General features: G+C 33.4%; 3 protein-coding genes across 6 annotated transcripts; 1 reads left to right on the top strand and 2 right to left on the bottom strand.

Annotated features, from left to right (window-relative positions):
• Nucleotides 1–5354: 5354 nt before the first annotated feature.
• LOC101512313 (photosystem II 5 kDa protein, chloroplastic-like) lies at nt 5355–5850 on the bottom strand. The gene has a single exon (XM_004499834.4). The coding sequence runs from the start codon at nt 5777–5779 to the stop codon at nt 5462–5464; it is 318 nt and encodes a 105-aa protein (XP_004499891.1). The 5' UTR covers nt 5780–5850; the 3' UTR covers nt 5355–5461.
• Nucleotides 5851–6193: 343 nt separating this feature from the next.
• On the bottom strand, nt 6194–18289 carry LOC101512641 (uncharacterized). Of its 4 annotated transcripts, none has more exons than XM_073368410.1 (13): nt 18265–18289; nt 17618–17705; nt 17374–17500; nt 16708–16835; nt 16545–16614; nt 16337–16439; nt 13605–13722; nt 13447–13528; nt 11903–11964; nt 10081–10153; nt 9874–9954; nt 7227–7307; nt 6194–6443 (listed from the first exon to the last, which is right to left on the bottom strand). In XM_073368410.1, exons 2-13 carry the CDS (start codon nt 17650–17652, stop codon nt 6285–6287), a joined length of 1119 nt encoding a protein of 372 aa, XP_073224511.1. In that variant the 5' UTR covers nt 17653–17705; nt 18265–18289; the 3' UTR covers nt 6194–6284. The 4 variants fall into 4 exon arrangements, with proteins under 4 accessions (XP_073224511.1, XP_012571141.1, XP_004499893.1 ...); XM_012715687.3 differs by lacking the exon at nt 18265–18289 and adding an exon at nt 16930–17052 and having other exon boundaries at nt 17618–18258; XM_004499836.4 differs by lacking the exon at nt 18265–18289 and adding an exon at nt 18020–18258.
• Nucleotides 18290–20806: 2517 nt separating this feature from the next.
• Nucleotides 20807–21457, top strand: LOC140920396 (uncharacterized). The gene has a single exon (XM_073368666.1). The coding sequence runs from the start codon at nt 20807–20809 to the stop codon at nt 21455–21457; it is 651 nt and encodes a 216-aa protein (XP_073224767.1).
• Nucleotides 21458–21687: the final 230 nt, after the last annotated feature.

The following is a 21687-nucleotide window of genomic DNA, read 5'->3' as shown; positions in this document are numbered from 1 at the left end:
GTGTAGGGGTTGGGCTATGGCTCATAGATTAGCTTGATTTGTTTCTTGGAGTGAAGACACTGTGGTGCAACCAATTATGCCAATTTTTGTTAGTGAAGCCTCTAGTCTCCTAATAGCTATGAAGTGGATTATAGAGTTGGGTTTTAATTTGGTGGTGTTCTCTTTGGATTCAAAGGTAATAAATAGTAGGTGCATTTAATTCTTCTGCCTATGACATCACAGAGTTAGGATCTATTCTTTATTGCTTGTAGGCTTAATTGAAATTTCATTTGTAAAACTCTTATGTGGAGTTTACTAAGAGGTAGGTTAATATGGTTTCCAGTTAAGGTGGCCATGTATAATATCAGTTCTCACACTTATCTTGACATACTAGATTGAATTAGTTCTTTGGTTTTTAATGAAATGAATGTTGGTAAAAAAAATGATTTCTAGCCATGTTTGAACTTGAAAAAGCAACTACTTAATACTCATTCTCTTATAAAATAAGTGTCACTCTAGCAAAGAAATTTTGTTACAAAATAAGTGTTTGTTTTATTTTCTCAAAAATATTATTTGTTTGTTTCAAATTTCCCCTAAATTAATATTATGTGCATCACTTTTAAGTTATTATATCTCACTATGAATTTATGATCGTTTTTAATATTTAATCGGGATAATTATATAAAATTGTTACATTTCTTCATTCATTGATAATTTTTTGAATCTAGGTGAAGTAACCTAAATCTACACTTAATTTTTCAAGTGACACTTTCATGTGTTGGATTTTGGGCTCCCTTCCTATGTGGAGAAAGGCCCAATATGTGCAAGCCCATGTGTCTCACTTAACCAAGTGGAGAGAGGTCAGATTAGTGGGCGTATGAGAGCTGAATTCAGAGAGAGAGGCAAAGAGAAAAGTGAGAGAGGAAGAGCAAACCCTATTTTCGCATAAAACAGAGCAGCTGCACTAGATTCATGATTTCTCCTTCGTTCACCGTCGGATCGGGCTGAAATTTGGACAGCAGGTTCGTGACTCGTGGTACTTCATTCTGACCGTTTGGACCGTCGATCAGAGGTCTGAGGTGGGAGAAATTGAACTCGGACAACAACAGTTTTTCCTGGTTTTTTGCTGAACTTTGTTCTCAATTTCATGTTTGTTTTCTCATTGTTTTGGCTGATTGTTGTGCTGGTTACCTTGCTGTTTTTGGCTGGTTACTGAGCACGAATTTGTGCCATATTTGAAACTCTCTTGTACCCATATTTTGATCATAGTGGAGCTCTATTACTGGCTTGGTCCCGTGGTTGTTTACTTCTCACATTGAGAATGTTTTTCCACGTTAAAAATTATTGTGTCATTTGTGATGGTGATTTTAGTTGCTGTGATTATTTGTTGATTGCTCCTCACAGATTCTTGCAAGTTTGGAAAATTGATTATCCGCTGCATATTGCTCTATTAGAGTTGTTATTGTATTTGTTGTTGAATTTCCCATTATCATGCTACATATGTGATCGCATACCATCTCTCCTTTTTTTAATATATGTTCATTTACATCTATTATGCAAAATAACACCTACTCAATCTTAACAAGTAATAAAGGATTAGTAAAAATCGTCTCACAACGATTGTGGTGTTAATTTGAAGGGAAATTGTGGTATTAAACATTAATTATCAATAATTACTTTCGACTACTTAACTTCATTCGTAAGATTTAAACAAATTCAATTAATATTTATATGTCATTAAACTGACATAAATCTAAGGTGATCAAACTAATCAATGAGATAATGTTAAAATACTTTGAAGCAACTATCACACACACATGCATAACATGAACCCCCTCCTATTCTTCCTTTCCATTCAAAAAGAGAAATAATAGTGTTGGTGCTTGGAAAAAAAAAAACTTTCATTTTTTTACTAGATCAAAACTTCATTTCAAAAAGTGTTAGTCGCTCTCCTTTACAAGGTGTTGCTTGTTAGCTAATTTATTTGAAGTGAGACATTTATTTCCTTCTCATTTTTTCCTAAATTCGAAAAAATTTGTATCTGAGGGGGATGAGTGAAACTTTGAGTTCTTAATCAATCACTTGTTGTTGTTGGTGTTGAGTAAAAATAAATATTTTATCCTTGTTATTGATGTTGTTAGTAATGGTTAAAAAAAATAATTTTGATGTGTTTAAGTTATGTAATGAGTTTGAATTGAAGTTGAAATTTTACAAAAAATTTAGAATTGTTAAAGTGGTGAAAAAGTTCAAATTTTAACTAAGTTAAAGAGTTTGAGCAAAAGTTAGATTGAAATTAAAATATTTAGAGTTAAAAATGTTACTTTTTTAAATACTCTTGGATTGAGTTTAAAAAAAAAAGTTTAAAGTATTTTATTAACTCAAATTTGTGTACTCTAATGGTTGAGTGATATAACTTATAAGATAAAAAGACTTAATTTTGAAATTATGATGTGGTTGGATAAATCATACAATCAATCAAATTAATTAGTGATTAGAAATGGGTGACAATAATATTAATGTGACAAAGAGAACATAAGATTGAAGCAAAGTAGTGATGTTGTGTAAAGCTGTAGAAATGGTGTCTAAATGATGAAAGAGGTTGAATTGTATTTCCTATAGTTACCAATGATGTTGTGTGGAGCTGTATAACCTAAGTTCTCCTAACTTAGTGGTGTCTTTCAACAAGCAATAAACAAGAATGAATGGTAAGATTCTTTTATTCATAAGCTCCTGTTATATTTATTCCATCATCAGGTAAAATGTGAGTTTCACTTTATGGCTCTAATCCTTATGTCTAAATGATTAGGTTAGTGAGATGTGTCTATTCAATACACTAACATATTAGATTCTTGTGAACCATTCATTAATCGCTTACACAAATTAACGAACTAAAATTAATCATAACTTTGTCAAGCCCATAATTAATATATGATAGTAAATCTCATGATTTTAAGTGTACAAACATCACATTTAAACATAACTACTTCATAATCAAATTCCACATAAATCAAACACAAATGGTTTAGTTCATAGTGAGCAAGACAAAAAAAACATACACAAGGAACATAGGTATAGATCCATTACAACTTAAAATAAGTGAACTAGAAATAGCCCAAGTTGAATCACCAAAGAGAACTAGAAACTTAACTACCATTTGCTCTGGTAGGTGATACATGACCTCGCTCGGCTATACTATGGAGAAATGAGAAGAAATGATAAGTATGTAAATGGAGGTAGGAGGTAGATGAAGAGAAGCAGCCCCAATCGAAGGTAGAGTAGATAGTTTCTTAATATTATATTTATACCCCCTGTTTACATAATAGGTCAACCCTCAAAAGATAAAGAAAAAGAAAAAGCCCAAGGAAAAAAGAGAATATTCTTCCTGCTTGCAATCAACACATGTCACCATACTAGGGACGATGTTTTTTGTCTTTTTTATCAATGTCTTTTCTCATAATCTCAGATCCAACTTAGCAATGCAAGGGTCTACAATTTTACTCAAATCTGACCATCATGGACTAGTGCTACAACACCTTAGAATACGTAACTTGTTGTATCCTATACACTCCCAAAATACGTGAAATCTTACAAATAAACGCATAAAGTTGTGTTTGACTCAAATTAACACTAAAACTAAACATTCTTAAATAAACTAAGAAATCTAACATAAATTTCCTAATTATCAAATAATAACTCAATATAAAAAGCTACTTGATATTTCCTTTTTTTTTTTCGCAACTTTTTATTTATGTATTAATTAATTTAGTTAGTTTTCGTACTAACCGTTTTTAATTGTATTTGACGCATTTTGAATTTCAACGACATTTTGTCAAAAATGTATCTTTAGGTAAAAAAAATTCATGTCTTTAGCTAATATGTATTTTGAATATTAATTAATATAAATCTAAAATATCATTTAATTATATTTTATCTTACTTCAGTCAGACAATCAAATCATGAACCTGTCTCTTTATTAGTTTAATGATCAGTCTATATATTTTTTAAATTAAAGAGTAATACAATGGTGGAACTTATAAAAGATGCAAGAATGATGATCCATTCTGAATCGAGTCTTTCCCAAATTGCTTAGGACTATTTTACCAATCTCTTTGCTAGTGTATGCAGTGAACTTTTGTTTTTTTAGGACAAATGTTATTATTGTTAGTACTTTGTTGTGATAGTTAGCTATTGTACATAAAACTGTCAATTTGACAAGTTTACTAAATATTGGTCTCAATCCACGTGTTAGAGGGGTTTAAAAATTTCATAATTAAAATATCATAAAATGGAAAGTCTCAACACTAAAAAGTTCCTAAAATTTTGTAGGCTTATTGGATCTATAAGTCAACTTTTTAAAACAAATTCGATTATTATTTTATTTTTTTTCTTAAAATTCACCGATAAAAGAATTTCGATTTTTTTTTGAAATTTTTTAATTTGAGAAAAAAAAATTTTGATTTTCTTGAGAATTTTTTTTTTATTTTTCTCACAAATGTTTTTGAAAAAAAAATGATTTAAAATTTTTTGAAAAAAAATAAATTTTTAAATATTTTTTTCGAGAAAATTAAATTTAAAAATTTTTTCAAGAAAAAAAACTCAAAATTAACAAAGTATTAGAGACTTATAAATTCCCCTCCCTTAAACCCAATGAAATAACGAACCAGCGCTTTAAAAAATTATTTTAATAGAATCTAATATTAGGGGCTTAATAAATAAAAATTAAAAGAAGTCTTGAAATTTAGGATTTTTTGACAGCTCTAATTATACGTAGTAGACTTTAGTGGCTTAATCGCAAAATAAAAATAAAAAGGAGTTTCAACATGCTCTCTTTCATATATATATATATATATATATATACACAAAAACTTTGGTCTTATTTTTAATCAGAACTTACAATTAAGTCACATTTAACATTTTATCGCAGTTAACTATTCTAAGGATTTTATTATATTTTAATAAAAATAAAAATTATATATTAAATAAAATATATCTTATTATTACATTAACAATAATAAGTATCATGATACAACTGTTAATCATAGAAGAAACGGTTTACTTAAAAGACTAAATAGGAATCTCTCACAAATACTAGACTCAATCAAACATACTCCTAATATTCATCGATCTAGTCTACTTTAGCCATGGCCGTACTGCGCTGCGTTGTTGAGAGCAAGTTGACTAGATGGACATACATGTTTTTTAAAATTTTGAATTGCTTCTCGTTAAATCTGCATAAGTTTATATTTTCAAATCATTTTTCTTAAGCTAGCAAGAAAAGGGAAAAAAGAACGAAAGACAGATTCTAAAAAGTTTATATATTTTAATTTGATTAATTAATTCCTTGGTTGAGAATTAAACTGAGGAGACCATAGAGATAAGGCAAAGTTGATGCTTTTATGAACAACTAATACAGAGATTAAATGAAATCAAAACACCACAACCCCATTGTACATTTCCAATCAAGAAAAGTAAACAAAAACCCTCAATAGCGACAAATCTTAGCCGTAGGATTAGTAACACAAACAACCGCATACTTTTTCTTGGCTTCTGGGGTACCTCTTTTTGGTTCATCATCAGCCATTGCAACCCCAGCAACAGAGCAAACAGCAGCAGCTGCAGCAGCAAACATCAAATCTCTCCTTCCATTGCTGCCCTCTTTGTCATTGTCATAGCTGACACTGTTTTTCCCTTCAACAGCTCTGACAGCACTGACAACGAGCCTCCTTGGCATTGCAACAGCTGACCGATTGTTAACGGCCGGGAAGCCAAGGATTGAGGATGTCATGGTGATGGATGCCATTTCTACAATTTGATGCTAATTCTCAACTAGTTTTTCCTTTGATACAATGGTGCAAGGGGTTGGATGGAAGAATGAATATATGGAATGAAAATCATACAAAAAATGACCTCTTGTGGTAGGACCATACAATATCTTATCTCATTCATGAAATGACCAATAAATTATTGCCACGTGGAATAGTTGATAAAAGTTTAACCTAGAGGTCCTGGGGGGTATGTGGAGATGCTTCAAAGAGATGTAATTTGAAAGGATTTAAAAAATAAGATTGTACTTTATCATTTCTGTTTCTTTTTTATGGAGGTGGGGTCAGGCTTATCTGATAAATAGAGTAATTTAAGCCACCCAATATTCTTCTCAAAAGATAATAACTCAATACTAATTTGGCCAAAATTAACCGTAAAAACAAGCCAAAAAGAACAGTAATCTTCTAATTTTGTTACTTCAACTTTCTTCATATAATGGATTACATTTTAAGTTATTTGCATATAACAGATAACTAATAGTTTTACACAGCATCCTCATCTCTTGTTCTATATGGTGGAGGCAATAAACTACCAATGTTAGCAAAAAGATCTCCACGACCAGGCGGTGACTTCACAAATGATGAATCCAAGACCGAGTCTGGAATTGCTACAAGAGTTTCTTCAAGAAATGATTTTACTGTCTGCATGGTTCAAGAACTTTTTAAGTGTTCGAAGCAACTAATGCAGTTACCGTCTTACTTAAGTATAAAATGACAGATACAGTAAAGCAAAGGAGAGATATGTACATATTATGCCAAATGATAGCTACAAACCCGTAAAATGGTATATGCATGCCATAAAATTGACCTAACTAACCAGTAACTTAATTTAGGAATAGATAAACTCTAACAATAGGCTGGGAGCCTCGTGCACTAGGCCGCCGTTTTAATAACATACTAACATGGGATAATAGAAGAAAAAGGAAAGAATAAAATATTCAATCCCAATATAATGTCATTTACAACTCATTCCAACCAAATTAGCTCACAAATGATTATTCATGGCAATGTAATCAACTTCAGGGTTAGTTCCAGATGCAACAATTTATTTCTCGCTCTTCAAAGTTACTAGACAACAGTATACAAAAGTGCAGTAATATGACATGAACTTTCTACTGATAATATCTCCTTATTAGGTGTCTTATTTGATTCTTTGTTGACCTATTAACAGCTAACTAATTACTTCCCAACTTGTAAGCACTAATTCTGTTAGTTACATAATCAACACATGCCAAGCTCCCGGTCTTACTATCCACGAATGAAAATCAGGAAAAATTACCGAAAATTAAGATTGGGTAAAATTTGCTTCACCAATTAAAGTTTATTTATCCGGATGTTAGACAACTTTATCTAATCACGTGTGATAAAGAGGAATACTATAAATCATATCACACAAATAATTAGGTTTCTTCACAGTAAGTTTACCGTGCAAGTTTGGAAAGCAGAATCTGCTTTGCGCTTCCAAAGTCCATTCCCAGGCTCAGAATGGAAAAAACCAAGTAAAGGCTGCAGCAAAGTAAACCATGGTCATATGATAACAGCAAATTAATACAATCGATATATTTATTACATGTTTCCTGCAAATAAAAGGAGGAAAAGATTGAAAAAATTCTCCAGTGCATACTCATACATTAACCCAAAATATAAAACAGGAAAACTTGTTGAGTCGACACTTTGAACCACAGTACCAAAACAATAGAATTAAAAATGAAGTGGGTATAACTAAGTGACATTACATGTATATTTGAAAATGGAAAATTATAGCTTTATATCTTTATTTGTTATAGCTATGCTATTAGAAATAATGTAATAGGGTAATTATGGCTGCTTCTGTGTTTTATATTATTATGAATTACAGTAATTAGGGTAAGAGTAAATCCTTGTATTCATGATTCTTGATATATATATATATATATAAAATATCTTCCAGTGTATAATTCAAATACAGATAGTTATTCATATGCTCTCTCGTTTTTCTCTTTCTCAAATATCGTATTTAGAGCCTACCGAGAGGCAACTCTAGTCTATTGTTAAGAGTAATTATAATAAGTCATTAGGAGACTTCTTAGTTTGTTTAGGAGTAGACCAAGATACTTCTAGAAATAGTGATTTTTGTGTCTAAATAAGACCACTCACCTCTATTTATAATAATATCTACCATAAATACAATAAATGTTAATTGATATTATTCACTAACTCAAATCCTAATCCCAATAATAAACACACTAATATGATATTTGATTCTAACATTCTCCCTCAAGCTAAAGCTTGCTAAGCTTCCAGCTTATTACAACCGGTGGATGTACTGTAAAGAAAATAGAAACAACAGGACTGTAGCTGTGTTCAGAAATGTTGTAGAGTGGGTTGATGGTGGCTGGGGATTCTCGAGAATGGGTCTCACCGGAAAACACATGGCTAGTTGAATCACAGATGTATGTAGAGAGAAAGGTGCTGACAGGAAAAAGAAGCACAACAAATGCACATAATAGATAGAAGCAGGACGGATAGGTCGACCGGTTGAGAAAAGCTAATAAGAGGTCACAGAGGGTCCAACTAAGAAAACCATTAGCAGGTGTTTCTTTCCCGAGTCAAGAAAAATAATCTCGGGTATAACTTTCTTAGGAATATAATGATGAGAATCTAAATTCCTAAGTATATTCTAAAAAAAGTGTTTAACACACATTTTTAATATTCTAAGGAAAATTGGTAGTTATAAGAACTTTTTTTAAAATGTATATAAAACCTCATGGGAATCCTCTTTTCCATCCTCTCACTTGAGTATAAATCCATGGGAGTATTGAAAGTTATAGGACGTTATGTCATTCTAGGAAAGCTTTATACCCAGGAATACTTTCTTTTCAACTTTATAACAAATATGGGTATATTCATTCCCTACTCATGTATTCCCAGGAATGTCATTCCTACAAATACCCAATAAGGGAGAAAAAGGAACTTGGGGCAAAGAAAGCCCATAAAATAAAAATGACCAAAATACTCCTCCTCAAGCTAGAGTAACAACTTGTTACATATAGAAGTGAAGGGAGGACGACAAAAGAGGAAATTCTTAACACACTGGAAGGATGACATGACAAAGAAATTGAAGACATACCATAAGGATAACATAGTGGAGGACAGGTCAGAAAAACAATGTTCTGAAAAATAGAGCAGACCTGCCAGTTCCCTCACTGCAGCCACTATTAACTTTGCATGGTCTTTCATCGTCTAACGGGGACATACCACCCGCCCTATTATTCCTTTATCTTGGTCTCTCAGAGAAGTGAATGTGGTTGGTCTCCCAAGTCAAGCAAATCTCATCCCATGTGTGACTATTTCCACAGGTTACATTGCTGATATGTGCTATGCCCTGCAAGATCGCTCTCCACAAATAGCCAGCATTGCATATAATTCTCTGCATGCTCCCTCTGAGCCCACTTCACTAGCACATATGATTCCTAGGCACCACTAACCATCTTTATTGACTTTTTCAAGTGGTATGAAAAGCTTCATGTCTTTTGCTTCCACTGCCTATGTTCAAGTCAGATGATTGATTCTATTAGTGAGTCCCGTGGCCTCACCAACTCCACATAACATCCCTACGTATGCTTGTTCCGAGGTGGATTTTCTTCTTCTCATCCATGCTCAGTTTGGTCATCCCAACTTTGCCAAGCAACAACAAATGACCCCGAGTCTTTCAAAATTGTCAATTGTGCCAAGCAACAACAAATGGCACTGAGTTTTTTCTATCTTTGAGTCTTTAATCAGAAAATAAAGAAGTATATAAAAAAACTTGGCTTTCTTATTCGCACTTTACAAAGTGACAATACTATTGAATTTATGATTCTTGGTATGCATAATATCCTCCAATGTATAACTAGGGTAACTATAAATTCTTTGATTTATTACTCTTGGTATGCATAATATCATCCAATGTATAATGCAAGTATATGAATTTCCTCATGTTTTCTCATTTTGCAATATCTCAGTATATAAAACAATATATGGAGAAACTTCCATTTTTCAAAGACAATGAAGTTTGGAAATCAAATAAAATGTTCTCTTTGTCTGTTCGTACCTTCACAATGTCTCGCATAGTTGGTCCAAGTCCATATTGTTGCAACACAGAGTCTCCATATACTTGATATTTTTCAAGGACCTAGATCAAACAAATAATAATAACCAAAACAAAACAAAACAAAAGTTAGAAAATTATATGTAGCCAACTATGAACTAAAGAATTTGTGCAACTTAGTCCATTCAAATTCAAATAATGTAACTGAACCTGACGGCGTGTAAGACCACTACTTGGAACACCATAAATTGCAGCATCAACGTTTCCCAAAATATGCCAAGGGCTGATGAAATTATAACAATGGTTACATGAGCTACCAAGTAACAGTTTATACAAACCATATTTAGAATGATCAATCAACATTGAAAAACATAATTAGAAGGGCCAAATTGTTTCTGGAATACAACCTAACGATTATGGTTTTTAAAATTAGGACCATTGGTTCTTTACATGGTAACAGAACCACAACAACTAACCAGTCAAGTGTTTTGTATCCTTGTTTTGTGAGAGAACATTTCTGAATCTGGGCATAAAATATTTTAGCCTGTGCCTGTGCTTAGTCTAACCCTCTAGCCCAAAGAGTAAGGACATTCGCATTAAAAGGCAGGTTGGGTAAATGGTACTCCACCTATGGTTGGTTCTCATCGAATATGTTTTGCAAGAGATTTTAATCCATAATATAAGATATATAGGACGCACATATGTCTAGATTGCTTTGTTGTCACTGCTTATTTATTCTTGCCTTTTATTTCTTGATACGTTTCCAGACCTAAGCTGGTGCAGGAGATTAGTGGAAAAGCTAAATTATATCCCCATGACTAGATTGCTTTGTTGTCACTGCTTATTTATTCTTGCCTTTTATTTCTTGATACGTTTCCAGACCTAAGCTGGTGCAGGAGATTAGTGGAAAAGCTAAATTATATCCCCATGACCAAACCAAGTTTAGATCATGATGGTTGTTAGGAACTGGTATTTACGAAACTAATGGATAGAATGATAAACTGAAAATTATCGATAAAACAATTCGGCAGTAACTACCAACAGTAGCAATTACAGAACAGAGGGAAATTACACTTGCTGCAATAGGAATAATAAACTGCTAATAACCAACATAATCCTCTAGGAATTAGAGCCTAGTAGCTCCCAAACCAACCAACATACAAAATACCCAATGCCTATCTCTTACCCTTATTATCTAGTTATTTAGTAATTAAATGGAAGTTACAAAACAGTTATTAGAGCAGTTACAATATTAAAATGGCAGTTACTAAAATAGCACACTGCTATCCTTTTTCAAACAGGCAAGCAAGTGATATATTTAATCATTTTATTTCTCTTGAAAGGATAGAATTGGTGTATTTTAGTTTTCTCTTGAAAATAAAGGTCAACAAGTAAAAATATTTATCGATTGTATTTCTAAACTCCAAAATAATTCTGGAAGCCATATGTTTGAAATTTGAAAAACTTCTGTTATCTCAAGTTGTTCATATAGAAAAATTCTAGTCAAACTAAAAAATAAAAGAAAATTGCAGAAAGTATTGTAGGTGAAAATTGACTTCAAATTCTTGTCCAACTTCCAATTTAATTAGACATTCTGATAGGAAGTAATTCCTATCCAGAAATAGGAGACAATTTTATTAATGAGAAACTGGAAAGATATAGAGGAAAAGAGCAGAAAGTTCCCAGCCATAGAGGACCTCTCCTAGCCCAACTATAAGCTCAGAAAAGGCGGGTGAAAATAGTATAATCTCTCCACTTAAACCACAGGTTGCCTTTTACATCAGACTCCCCTTCGCTCACCTCCAACCCCTTTTCCATCCCATCTTTCTTAAATAAATCACATTCTGCTCTCCAGTCTTAGCTCTCACTGGCCTTAGTTTTACACTTTAGCAAATTGTGTGAATCCTCAATCCCATTACATTCTACAAATATTTCTAGAATCACGTGATCATTTATGAGGAGTCAAGCAGAAAACTTGTTCCTCTATTACCTAAATGCAGATACCTGATGTGTGAAAGCATTTGACACTTACTTGTGGTAAGCAGCACGTCCAAGCATAACACCATGAGCACCTGCCTTTAGAGCTGCATTGGTCTACAATCAAAATCCACGTGTAAGGATATCTTGGAGGAAGTATTGGATCAATGTGTATCTTATATAATAACAACAAATACACCAAACTATCTCCAAAGTCACAAAGGGGGCGGGGGGGAAGAGAATTGACTTGTTATTGAACAGCACAAAAAAGTGCAGCCCAGCCTCATGAAGAAGCCACATGATACCTTCAACATTAGAGAGATCATGACATAATAGAAAAGACTTTATGATCAAAAGTCTAGACTTTGCTTATTGTATCTTCCATTCCCCAAGTAAAAAGTTCAATTTTATCATGTGGTGGGTGGACCTGGGTATGTCCACATTTTATTTGCATAGGAGGGCGGGCATGTTAGAGATACAACATAAAACCATTTCATGCGCTTCACATAATAACTTAAGCTTTTGGCATAGATGGATATTGAAGAATATTCATTTTTTGTATGGTGACTTATTTGTTGAATTAAAAAAGACTCAGTATAATGGTTCCAAACTGGCCTCTTTAATAATAATGACTGGCAACAAGTAAAATCCAAGGTATGGTTTTTGAATTTACACAGGACAATGAATTTTATTGAGAAAACTCGAGCGAAAAAAATATAATAAATTATGCATTCACCATATTCCGTAAATATAAGGGCCTCAATCAATCAGTAATTCGATACTTCAACTGTGAATAAACATCTAGAACCATGTAAGGTTTTCTTAATTAGAATCTAAACCAAGGATTTACCAAATTAGTTTATTGTTCTTCAGTATATCAGTTATGAGGTTGCTCCTTATTCCATGAAATGGAGAAAATGTCCAGCTTTATTGTTGCCTGAACCAAAAATATACTGATCCTTCAACTAGGACTATATTTAGCAAATTCCCAGAAAAATGTGGAAAAATCTACTGAATATCATTCAAGCACTCCCAATCAAAAAGAGGATAACTTTTCAATGAAATGAAAAAGGGGAAAAAACAGAAATAACACAGGCCCCTAGTTGCCAAAACAACACATAAATCAATCTCTAGATCTCTAGATATCTACCACCCAGAGACAGACCGAAATGAAAACAGAGAATTCCATATGTAGATGCATACTAAACCTCTATAGCCAACTCATTAAAAAAAAACTAACAAAGTTTGAACATACAACCAGCTCAATGACTGTTAAAACACTGAATTGGTTTACTGCACATATAAGTAGGGAATATGCCAATAATAAAGCATGAATACACCATTTTGTGCTGTGTCTTTGTGTCAAACACATGTCTGGTTCACCTCTCTCTTTCAGTGTGTGTGTTCAATTTTTGTAATTTGGTGTATCCTTGTGTCAATGTCTACTATATGCTTCATATGAATGTGTACTTATGTATACAGTAATGTAATTCGTATGATCATATAATCACAATAAAAACTTTTGGTGCCGAAAATTTTATCGATAATCAATACCAAGTCCGCAGTTAACATAGAATGATCATTGTGACTGCAACTCACCTCATCAATACTAGTAATACCACCATTGATTGTAAATGTTAAGTCAGGAAAGTCGCGCAAGAGGCCATAAAAGTATTCATATCTGCAGTAAGGAATGTGTTATCACCAATCCTATATATAGATAATTACTATACAAATCAAATTTTATTGGCACGTACTTCAGTGGCGGAATACTACGATTTTCAGCTGGACTGAGGCCATTAAGCAGTGCCTTTCTTGAGTGGACTATGAAATGCCTAGCAGGTGATAGAGAGGAAACCTTGTAAATGAAATCACCTGACAGACAAACAACAATAGTGCCAAATTAAGGTCAACATGTAATCCCAACAACCAAGGGCACAAATATTTTGAAGAAATACTAATCTATCATAAAGTTAGGGCTTCTAAATTATATAAATAACAATAAGCTTTTTGGACAATTGCTTCATAAAAAGTGCCCATCTATTTACAGCAATCAAACTCAACAGGAAAATAAGCAAAATAAATAAATATATAAATAAATAAAGGCATTCAATCCTTATATATTGAGAGGTATACGTATTACAGTGAATATAGGGGTAATACTCACTAACTCTTAAGTTTTTCTATTATTAAAATAGGCCATGTTTGGCACTCCTGCAAAATCTTCAGTTTTATTATTTGTAAAAAACCTAAAATTCTAAAAAAAATTCCCACTATAGTCGTTATTTTGGCTAGCAGAAATTGGAATAGTGGCCACTATTGTCCTAAAGCGAAACTAAGATAATGTCACACTTCTCACAGCAGATTCATCAAAATCTGCTACGCTATAGCTCTATAGCGCCTCTATTGCCATTATTTGACATTGCATCGAAATGACACCAAAAATAGACTCACTTGACCAAAATCCACAGGACTTGACCAGAATAGCGCCATAGAGTAGTGAGCATGGATCAACAATCTCAATATAACTACATCACCAATTTAAAACCATGGTAGGAGGACAACAGCGTGACAATAGCGTCAAGAGTGTTTTTGGCAACCCTCACACTCGCAGTTAAGCCTTTCAAGCACGCTATTTTCCCCGTGAATAGTGACCGCAATTGATGTGACTGAAAAACATAATGCGACAACTATCCCATCTGTTGAGCAATTACAACTGTCCTCCCCCATAACGCGATCATCGAAGACAAAAAAGGTTGTTGATTATTTTATACTTGGTAAACTTATGAGTGGATTGCTAGTTATTGAAAAGCTTACAAATATGAAACATGTTATTTGATTTAAGGGAGGAGTGGAGTTCAATAGTGATGAGAAGTCTCACATTTGATAATGATATGGCCTGACTATGATAATAACTTCAAAGTTGAAGTTATGGGTATTAGATAAAAGAGTGATTAGAGAAACAATACAGACTGAATGTGACAATAGTGTAATATCATTGATAATGACTTGATAGTAGCTTGATGTAAAAGACTAAAACACTTAAACGTATTTAGAAGGATACAATACTCCTAATCCTAAATAAATAGAGAAATCAAAAAACAGATCATGATAATAGCTAAGTAATATAGAAACTAATCTTAGCAGATATTCTAAGATTAGAAATTGGACCTACAAGATAAACTAAGATATTTTCTTTTATTCTAACAATTCTTCTCAAGCTTTAAGCTTGTTACAAATACCATTTGAAACATAAAATATAACAACCAACTTTCACAAACTGCAAGCATACCAAACCGCAATGGTATTAGGTCAAATGTTATACTTAGCCTGAAACAACCAACTTAAGTGTGGTAGTGGGACAGATCACAAAGTTTTTTGTGACTTGTGCCGGCGGCTCAACCTTACGATGGTCGAATGACAGGACTGCTAAAATATAACCAAACTGAAAAAGCAGACAAACCATAAGTTTAAAAACTGAGAGCAGCAGCAGCAGAAACTCATTAGAGGATAACGACTAAAAATTGTAGAGAATGTGCTAGAAATAGGAAACATAATGAAATAAGAGATTTTGAAATTTTTGTGTAGTTTCATACTCGACAGCTGAACAATGACAACACAGGTCATAGACGATGTATTGCTTTGATACCATGTTGAAGTTATGGGATGAGTGTCTAAGGTTCAACCTAGGTAGTTAATCCCAGCATTTCCCAACGAGATCCCGCTGTCCCAGTGCGGTACAGTGCCTTACTGCGACGGCGTGAAACAAGATCCCAACGAGATCTGGACGAGATCCCGCTACCCCGGCGTAGTTAATCCCCGGCGCTATCCTGCTATCCCACTTTTGGGGTTGGCCGCGACGCACCGCTATCTGGGATTAACTACCTAGGGTTCAACATCCATTTGCTACATATTACAGTTACATAATGCTTTTCAAAAGGTTTATAAGAAGAAAAAAAATGGGGAACGAAAGGTCGTGCCAATGGCCAACAGTCAATAATCCAAATATCTTCAAAAACATTACAAGATGCATCAAAAAATTGAGACTAGATATTGTTACAAGTTACAGTTAAAATTTAAATAACAAAAAGAAAAAGGTCTGGACAACAATTAAGGATGAACCAAGGAGAGAGAAAGCACTATGGTACCAACCAGCATGCGCCCCTCTCTGTGAGTCCCTTTATAACCATCTCACCTCATTTCCCCATACAGAATCACACTCTCCAAATGCCACCTGTCCATATATTATGTTACACCGCAGCCCAGTTTGAGTGAATATTTTCAATATTCCCCATCCTTCCTCCTAGAATTCATGGGTCAACAACTTATAAGCCCTAACTAAGGCTAGTGGTATGCCTTGAGCTTGGAATGGGGCATTGGAGAGGAGCAACCTTCCATCCCTTAAGAAGAACTGAATTCAAAAAATCCTAATTTTACATCCTTCTAAGTTCTAACATTGATAGACAAAGAATGTTGTTAAGGGTCTTACATAGTTCATTGTATGAATCATGATCATCTACACCAATTCGACATTTGACAGTTACAGGTACATTTGTATTGGCCGCAATTACTGAAATAGCCTCCGCAACAAACTTTCCTTGTATACATTAGAGTTCTCTATTAGTGCTCAATGACAAAGAAAACATATATATTCAATCTCTTGGCATGTAATTTTTAAATATGAATAGCTTTCTAACCTTTGGTTCAAGCATAAGACGTGCGCCAAAGCATCCACGTCCAGCTACTCTAGGACTAGGGCATCCACAACTGGTATATGTTGAAAATAAATAAATGGATCCATCAGATATCATCAATATAACAATGACATTTAATACTTAAGATGATAAGAAACATACTAACTTGAAGTTTATCTCATCATAGTCGTAAGCATAAGCAAGTTTGGTTGCTTTCGCCAAATTCTCTAAATTACTGCCTCCGATTTGAAGCACAATAGGATGTTGGTCTGGAGAATATGACAAGAATCTATCCTGAGGCCGAGAAACAAAAATATCAATGGTTTCTCACAAACAATTCATCACAAATGATGGTTTTTTATACCACTCCATTAATTAGTTCTCTTACGCTGCACACACACATGCCCAGAGTGTTGTCGATGGCGGAAGGCTAAAAATCCGCCATGGCTGACATCCCTTCACAAATTGGCTATGGTTGTATGGAAGTTGTCATCACTTGAATTATACAGACCTAAAAATCAGCTTCTATTCAATAATTTTTTACATTAGAGTTCTCCAGCACAGGAGAACACAATTTTGCATACACTTTCCCAAACTATCCCTCCTTATTCTCAACTTCTCACTCAAAATCTTTTTCTCATGTTATGCTCCTACTAACTACCTTGCAAACAATTAGCCTCCACCAAGAAGCTTGAGCTTATAGGAGATTCAGACCTCGACAAATTGTAACAACAAACCTCATTGTTCAAACAATTCCTTCCTAGTTTTTTTTTCTTTTCTATTTCTTTCTTTTCTTTTACATTTTACAAACAAAATATCATTATAAACTTACCAGATTACCCTTTTGATAAACAATTGTTTCAGCCGCAAGCATCTCCGTATAAAGCCAAGCATGTTTTGATATGAGGCGTGCAAGAGTTCGATAATGATTGTCTGTCCAATCCATCATTGGAGCTACACTGAAATGCAAGCAACAACAAACAACAACAAAATCATATCTTATTCCTATAGATAGCACAAGCATAAATAATTAAAGTAGAACAGGAGAAAAGAAACACAAAAGAAAGCGTAGATACCTAAACCAAGGTGGGAAATAGTCATTTTCCACCATTGTAGCTACACTGTGTGAATGTTGTTCCTTTTTAGCATAACCAGAAAAGAACCCTAACATGCACAAATTCAGCTACGATGTATGTAATGTAACTACCAATAATTTCTACTAGTAATGTTAGAAATCAATACCATTATATAAACGCAATTTCAAAGTTAACTCCCAATAACTACTCAATTCTTTTTCAAATCGAAATTTTAATCTGTATCATAATTAAATGGAGCTCCAAAACTAACTACCGACTTTAGTCACACATTTTTCGCACAAATTTGACCTAAAATAACCCAAAATTTTCGAAATTAAATTTTTAAAACCTAAAACATGTATCATGAAACAAGCTAACTAAAATAAAATAAAATATACATACAACGAAAGACAATGAAAAAGGTATATTAAAGCAAATGAAATTGCATCAACACTTCATCATCTATTTCGCAAATCATAATCTTCTGCTCGTGAAATTCATTCAACAAATGAAATGTTACAATGACCAAATTGATATAGAATTTTATATAAAAGACAAGGAAGGGTATAAAGAAAAGGAATTCTCAAAACAGTGGCGACTTCGGAGAAAATTAATTGAAGTTAAAATTGAAAAGTGGCGGAACTTACTTACGGTTCTCAAAACACTATTTTTTGTTGTTTGAATATGTATTTATATATCACTTTTTTTTATTCCCTCTAATAATATATTTTTTAGTTTTCCATTTTTTTAATTTATAACTACATCAAATTTAATATTTAATAACAACATATTAATTTAATTTTAATAACATATAAGTTTAACCAAATCAACTCAATCTGCATTTTAATCTAACTCATTTAAGTTTGGGTCAAACCGGAATCAATCTATTGAAATTCAATTATGTTCGATTTAGTAGCAAATTTAACATTTTAAATCAGCAAACTCAACTTATTGACGTGATATATATATAGAGAGAACGTATCTGAGTGAAAACAGATGGTTATTATGAGAAACTAGAATTATTAATTAGAATCATTGAATATTAATAAATGTGTTTTTTCAGGATATTTTTAATCAAATGTATGTATGAAAAGATTTCTAGTATCCTTTTATATTGAGTGAAAAAATAAATCGATAGTTTCTTCTCCCCCCATCTTATATGTTTAAATACACATTGAACATGTAAAATACATAACTGAATTAGTCAATTATAAAAGAAATTGGGGATTTTGAAAAAATAATAAGAAGAAGGGCTCAAATTTTTTTATTCTTTCATATTAATATTTCACTATAGCAAGTATTTGTTTTGAGTAAAATCAAATAATTTCATTTTTCAGTCTCCCTTGTGATGGTCTATGAATATGTGCCAAATATGTGTAAGGACAAACAATGTTAATTCAATAGCAATATTATTTTAGCTGGAGAAAATGCAGTTAAATATTTACAGTATAAAACCTTGCACGGAGTTTCATTACCAAATTTGGATGAGACTCATGAGAGTAGCAACTTATCTCGACAATAATTAAAGGATGTCATATGTCATGTTTCCAAGTATGGATTAAAAGAGACAACAAATCTTGCCATCTCACATCGACCATCATTAAATGTGGTCCCTTAACAAGTTTTTGAGCTAAAAAATGTATGATCTTGCTACTTTATCATAGTCATGGTTAAGGGAAGTTCCATGTAAAGTTGTCAAATAGTAGCTATGTTAGGGTTAATAGCACTCTCGCGTAGTGGAATTCTAACAAACCGTTATTTTTTACGATCCACAATTGACATCATTGGTTCCATGCCAAGTTCTCACAATTTTATGAAAGCAAACCTTGAATCTCTACACCTAATCGCAACCTCTCTACGCCTCATCTCAACCCCTCTACACCCTATCTTAGCCATTTTTTTCTACGTCTAATATCGGATTTGGATCTTAGAACTTTAGTTGTGCTTAAAGTCTCTACACCTCATCTCAACACCATATATATTGATGCAATTCTCTATATCTTACCTCGACATCAAACTTCATATCAACATCTCATTTCATCTTGTCGCAACAAAACATCTCATCTCAACAACTGAAGTAGATTAGGTGAAGGTCACCAAAAATCAATAAGAGACTAACTCTCACTAAGGTGTAGGCATCATCGAAATAGGTTTCGCCTCTCCCAACAATACAATTTCTATACATACGACCATAATCGAACATCTAAAGTGTGTTTAAGGGACCTCAACTATCTACCAATTGTGGTAGACCTTATTGGTAACGATAAAAAAGGAACTTGCTGAACAGAAAAGCATAAAAGCCATATACATTGCACACAACAGGGAAAATGAGAAAGAAACAATATTTTGTTTCCTAAAAAATGTGGGGTGTTTGTGTTTGTTGTGTAAGTAAGGCTTGATTGTCTCCAACCTATGTTGCCAGTACAGGCTTTTTGGAAGTAGACAACAAGCTCATAACCTTAATCTTATAATTATCAATCATTAAAGTACAACCACATTGCTCTCCACAATCTAATGTTACGATAAAACATCAAGCAACTGGTATTTCGATTCGAGTGCACGTTTCGAATTTTATTTGTAGAGACAAAATACGAGTTGTTCGATCTTTATTTGAAAAAATCAATTTATTGATTGCATTATTATTTTTTTGGGGAAATGGATTCTTTCACAAGCATTCTTGCTAGCACTAGAAAAAAAATATCGGGTCTTAACATCCCTACGACTGCTAGGTAGTCTTTCCTCGAATTACAAGGTCTGGTTTTCCAAATAGTTGTAACAAAGAACCCCACCAGATAAAGCATAAACTAAAAATACATTTACCCAAAATCAATTTTACGAAATCAAATTCATTCAAAATTAATTTTGAATTATCCATCCCGGACATACTTTCTATACATGTGATTGGGAAAATGAGTCTGAAATCCAAAAATATAAACTAGATATACATAACAACTAACTACTAGATTATGTGCAAAAACTACTCGCTAGTGAGAGAGTGTATCGTGCAAATATTCATTGGTGGATCAAAATATGTAACTCGTACAATGAAAGGCGAAATGAACATTAACAACTAGAAGTGCTCGGAGGAGATGTGGCATCAAGAGCTTGAGTTCTAAACCTTGGGAAACACGAGTGCAAGTGTGAGGGGAAATCAAAATTGGGAAATACAAAGTGTGAGTGAAAGAAGACATGAATGGAGGAGGATTTCCATTGAATTTGCCAATTCTGGATGGGAAGAACTGGGAGAGGTGGTTTGTATCAATAAGATCGTTGTTGGGAGCTCAAGAATTGTTTGAGATTGTTAAAGATGGCTATGAACAACTTGGTGCCAATCCAACAGAAAGACAACAAACAACTTTCAAAGATTGCAAGAAAAGAGAGTGCAAGACATTGTTTTATATCCAACAGAGTGTGGATTCAAACAACTTTGAGAGGATATCGAAGGCATCTACATCAAAGGAGGCATGGGAGATCTTGGTCAAGTACTATACAGGTGGGGAAAATGCCAAGAAAGTGAAGCTCCAAATGCTAAGAAGGCAATACGAATTAATGCAGATGGAAGAAGATGAAGTTGTGGTAGATTACTTCAATCGTGTGCAGGTTGTTGTTAATCAGATGAGAACAAATGGTGAATCATTAACTGAAGTGGTGATTATTGAAAAGATCCTTAGAACATTAACACAAAGGTACGATCACATAGTGGTGGCAATTGAAGAATCAAAGGATCTTGATAAGATGAAGGTGGAGGATTTGCAAGGCTCTCTTGAAGCTCATGAACTGAGAGTAAGAGAAAGGTGTGCAGCAACCTCAACATCTCAAGTACAGGCCCTACATGCCTAAGTTAGCAAGAAGACTAGTCAAGGTGATATGAAGCACAAGAAAGGAAAAGATAAATTCAAGTGGTACAAGAAATATGATTATGATGATACTGATGAAGGGGCTGGAAGTTCAAGAAATCAGAACATAAGTGATAACAGCAGCAAGAATTTGAATGGCAAAAAGAAATTCAACAAAAAAGGAATCTAATGCTACAATTGTCAAAAATTGGGGAAATTTGCAAATGAATGCAA

Source organism: Cicer arietinum, chromosome 5 (genome assembly GCF_000331145.2).
Source record: "Cicer arietinum cultivar CDC Frontier isolate Library 1 chromosome 5, Cicar.CDCFrontier_v2.0, whole genome shotgun sequence".
Taxonomy (NCBI): domain Eukaryota; kingdom Viridiplantae; phylum Streptophyta; class Magnoliopsida; order Fabales; family Fabaceae; genus Cicer; species Cicer arietinum.
This window is presented reverse-complemented; position numbering and strand designations above follow the sequence as displayed.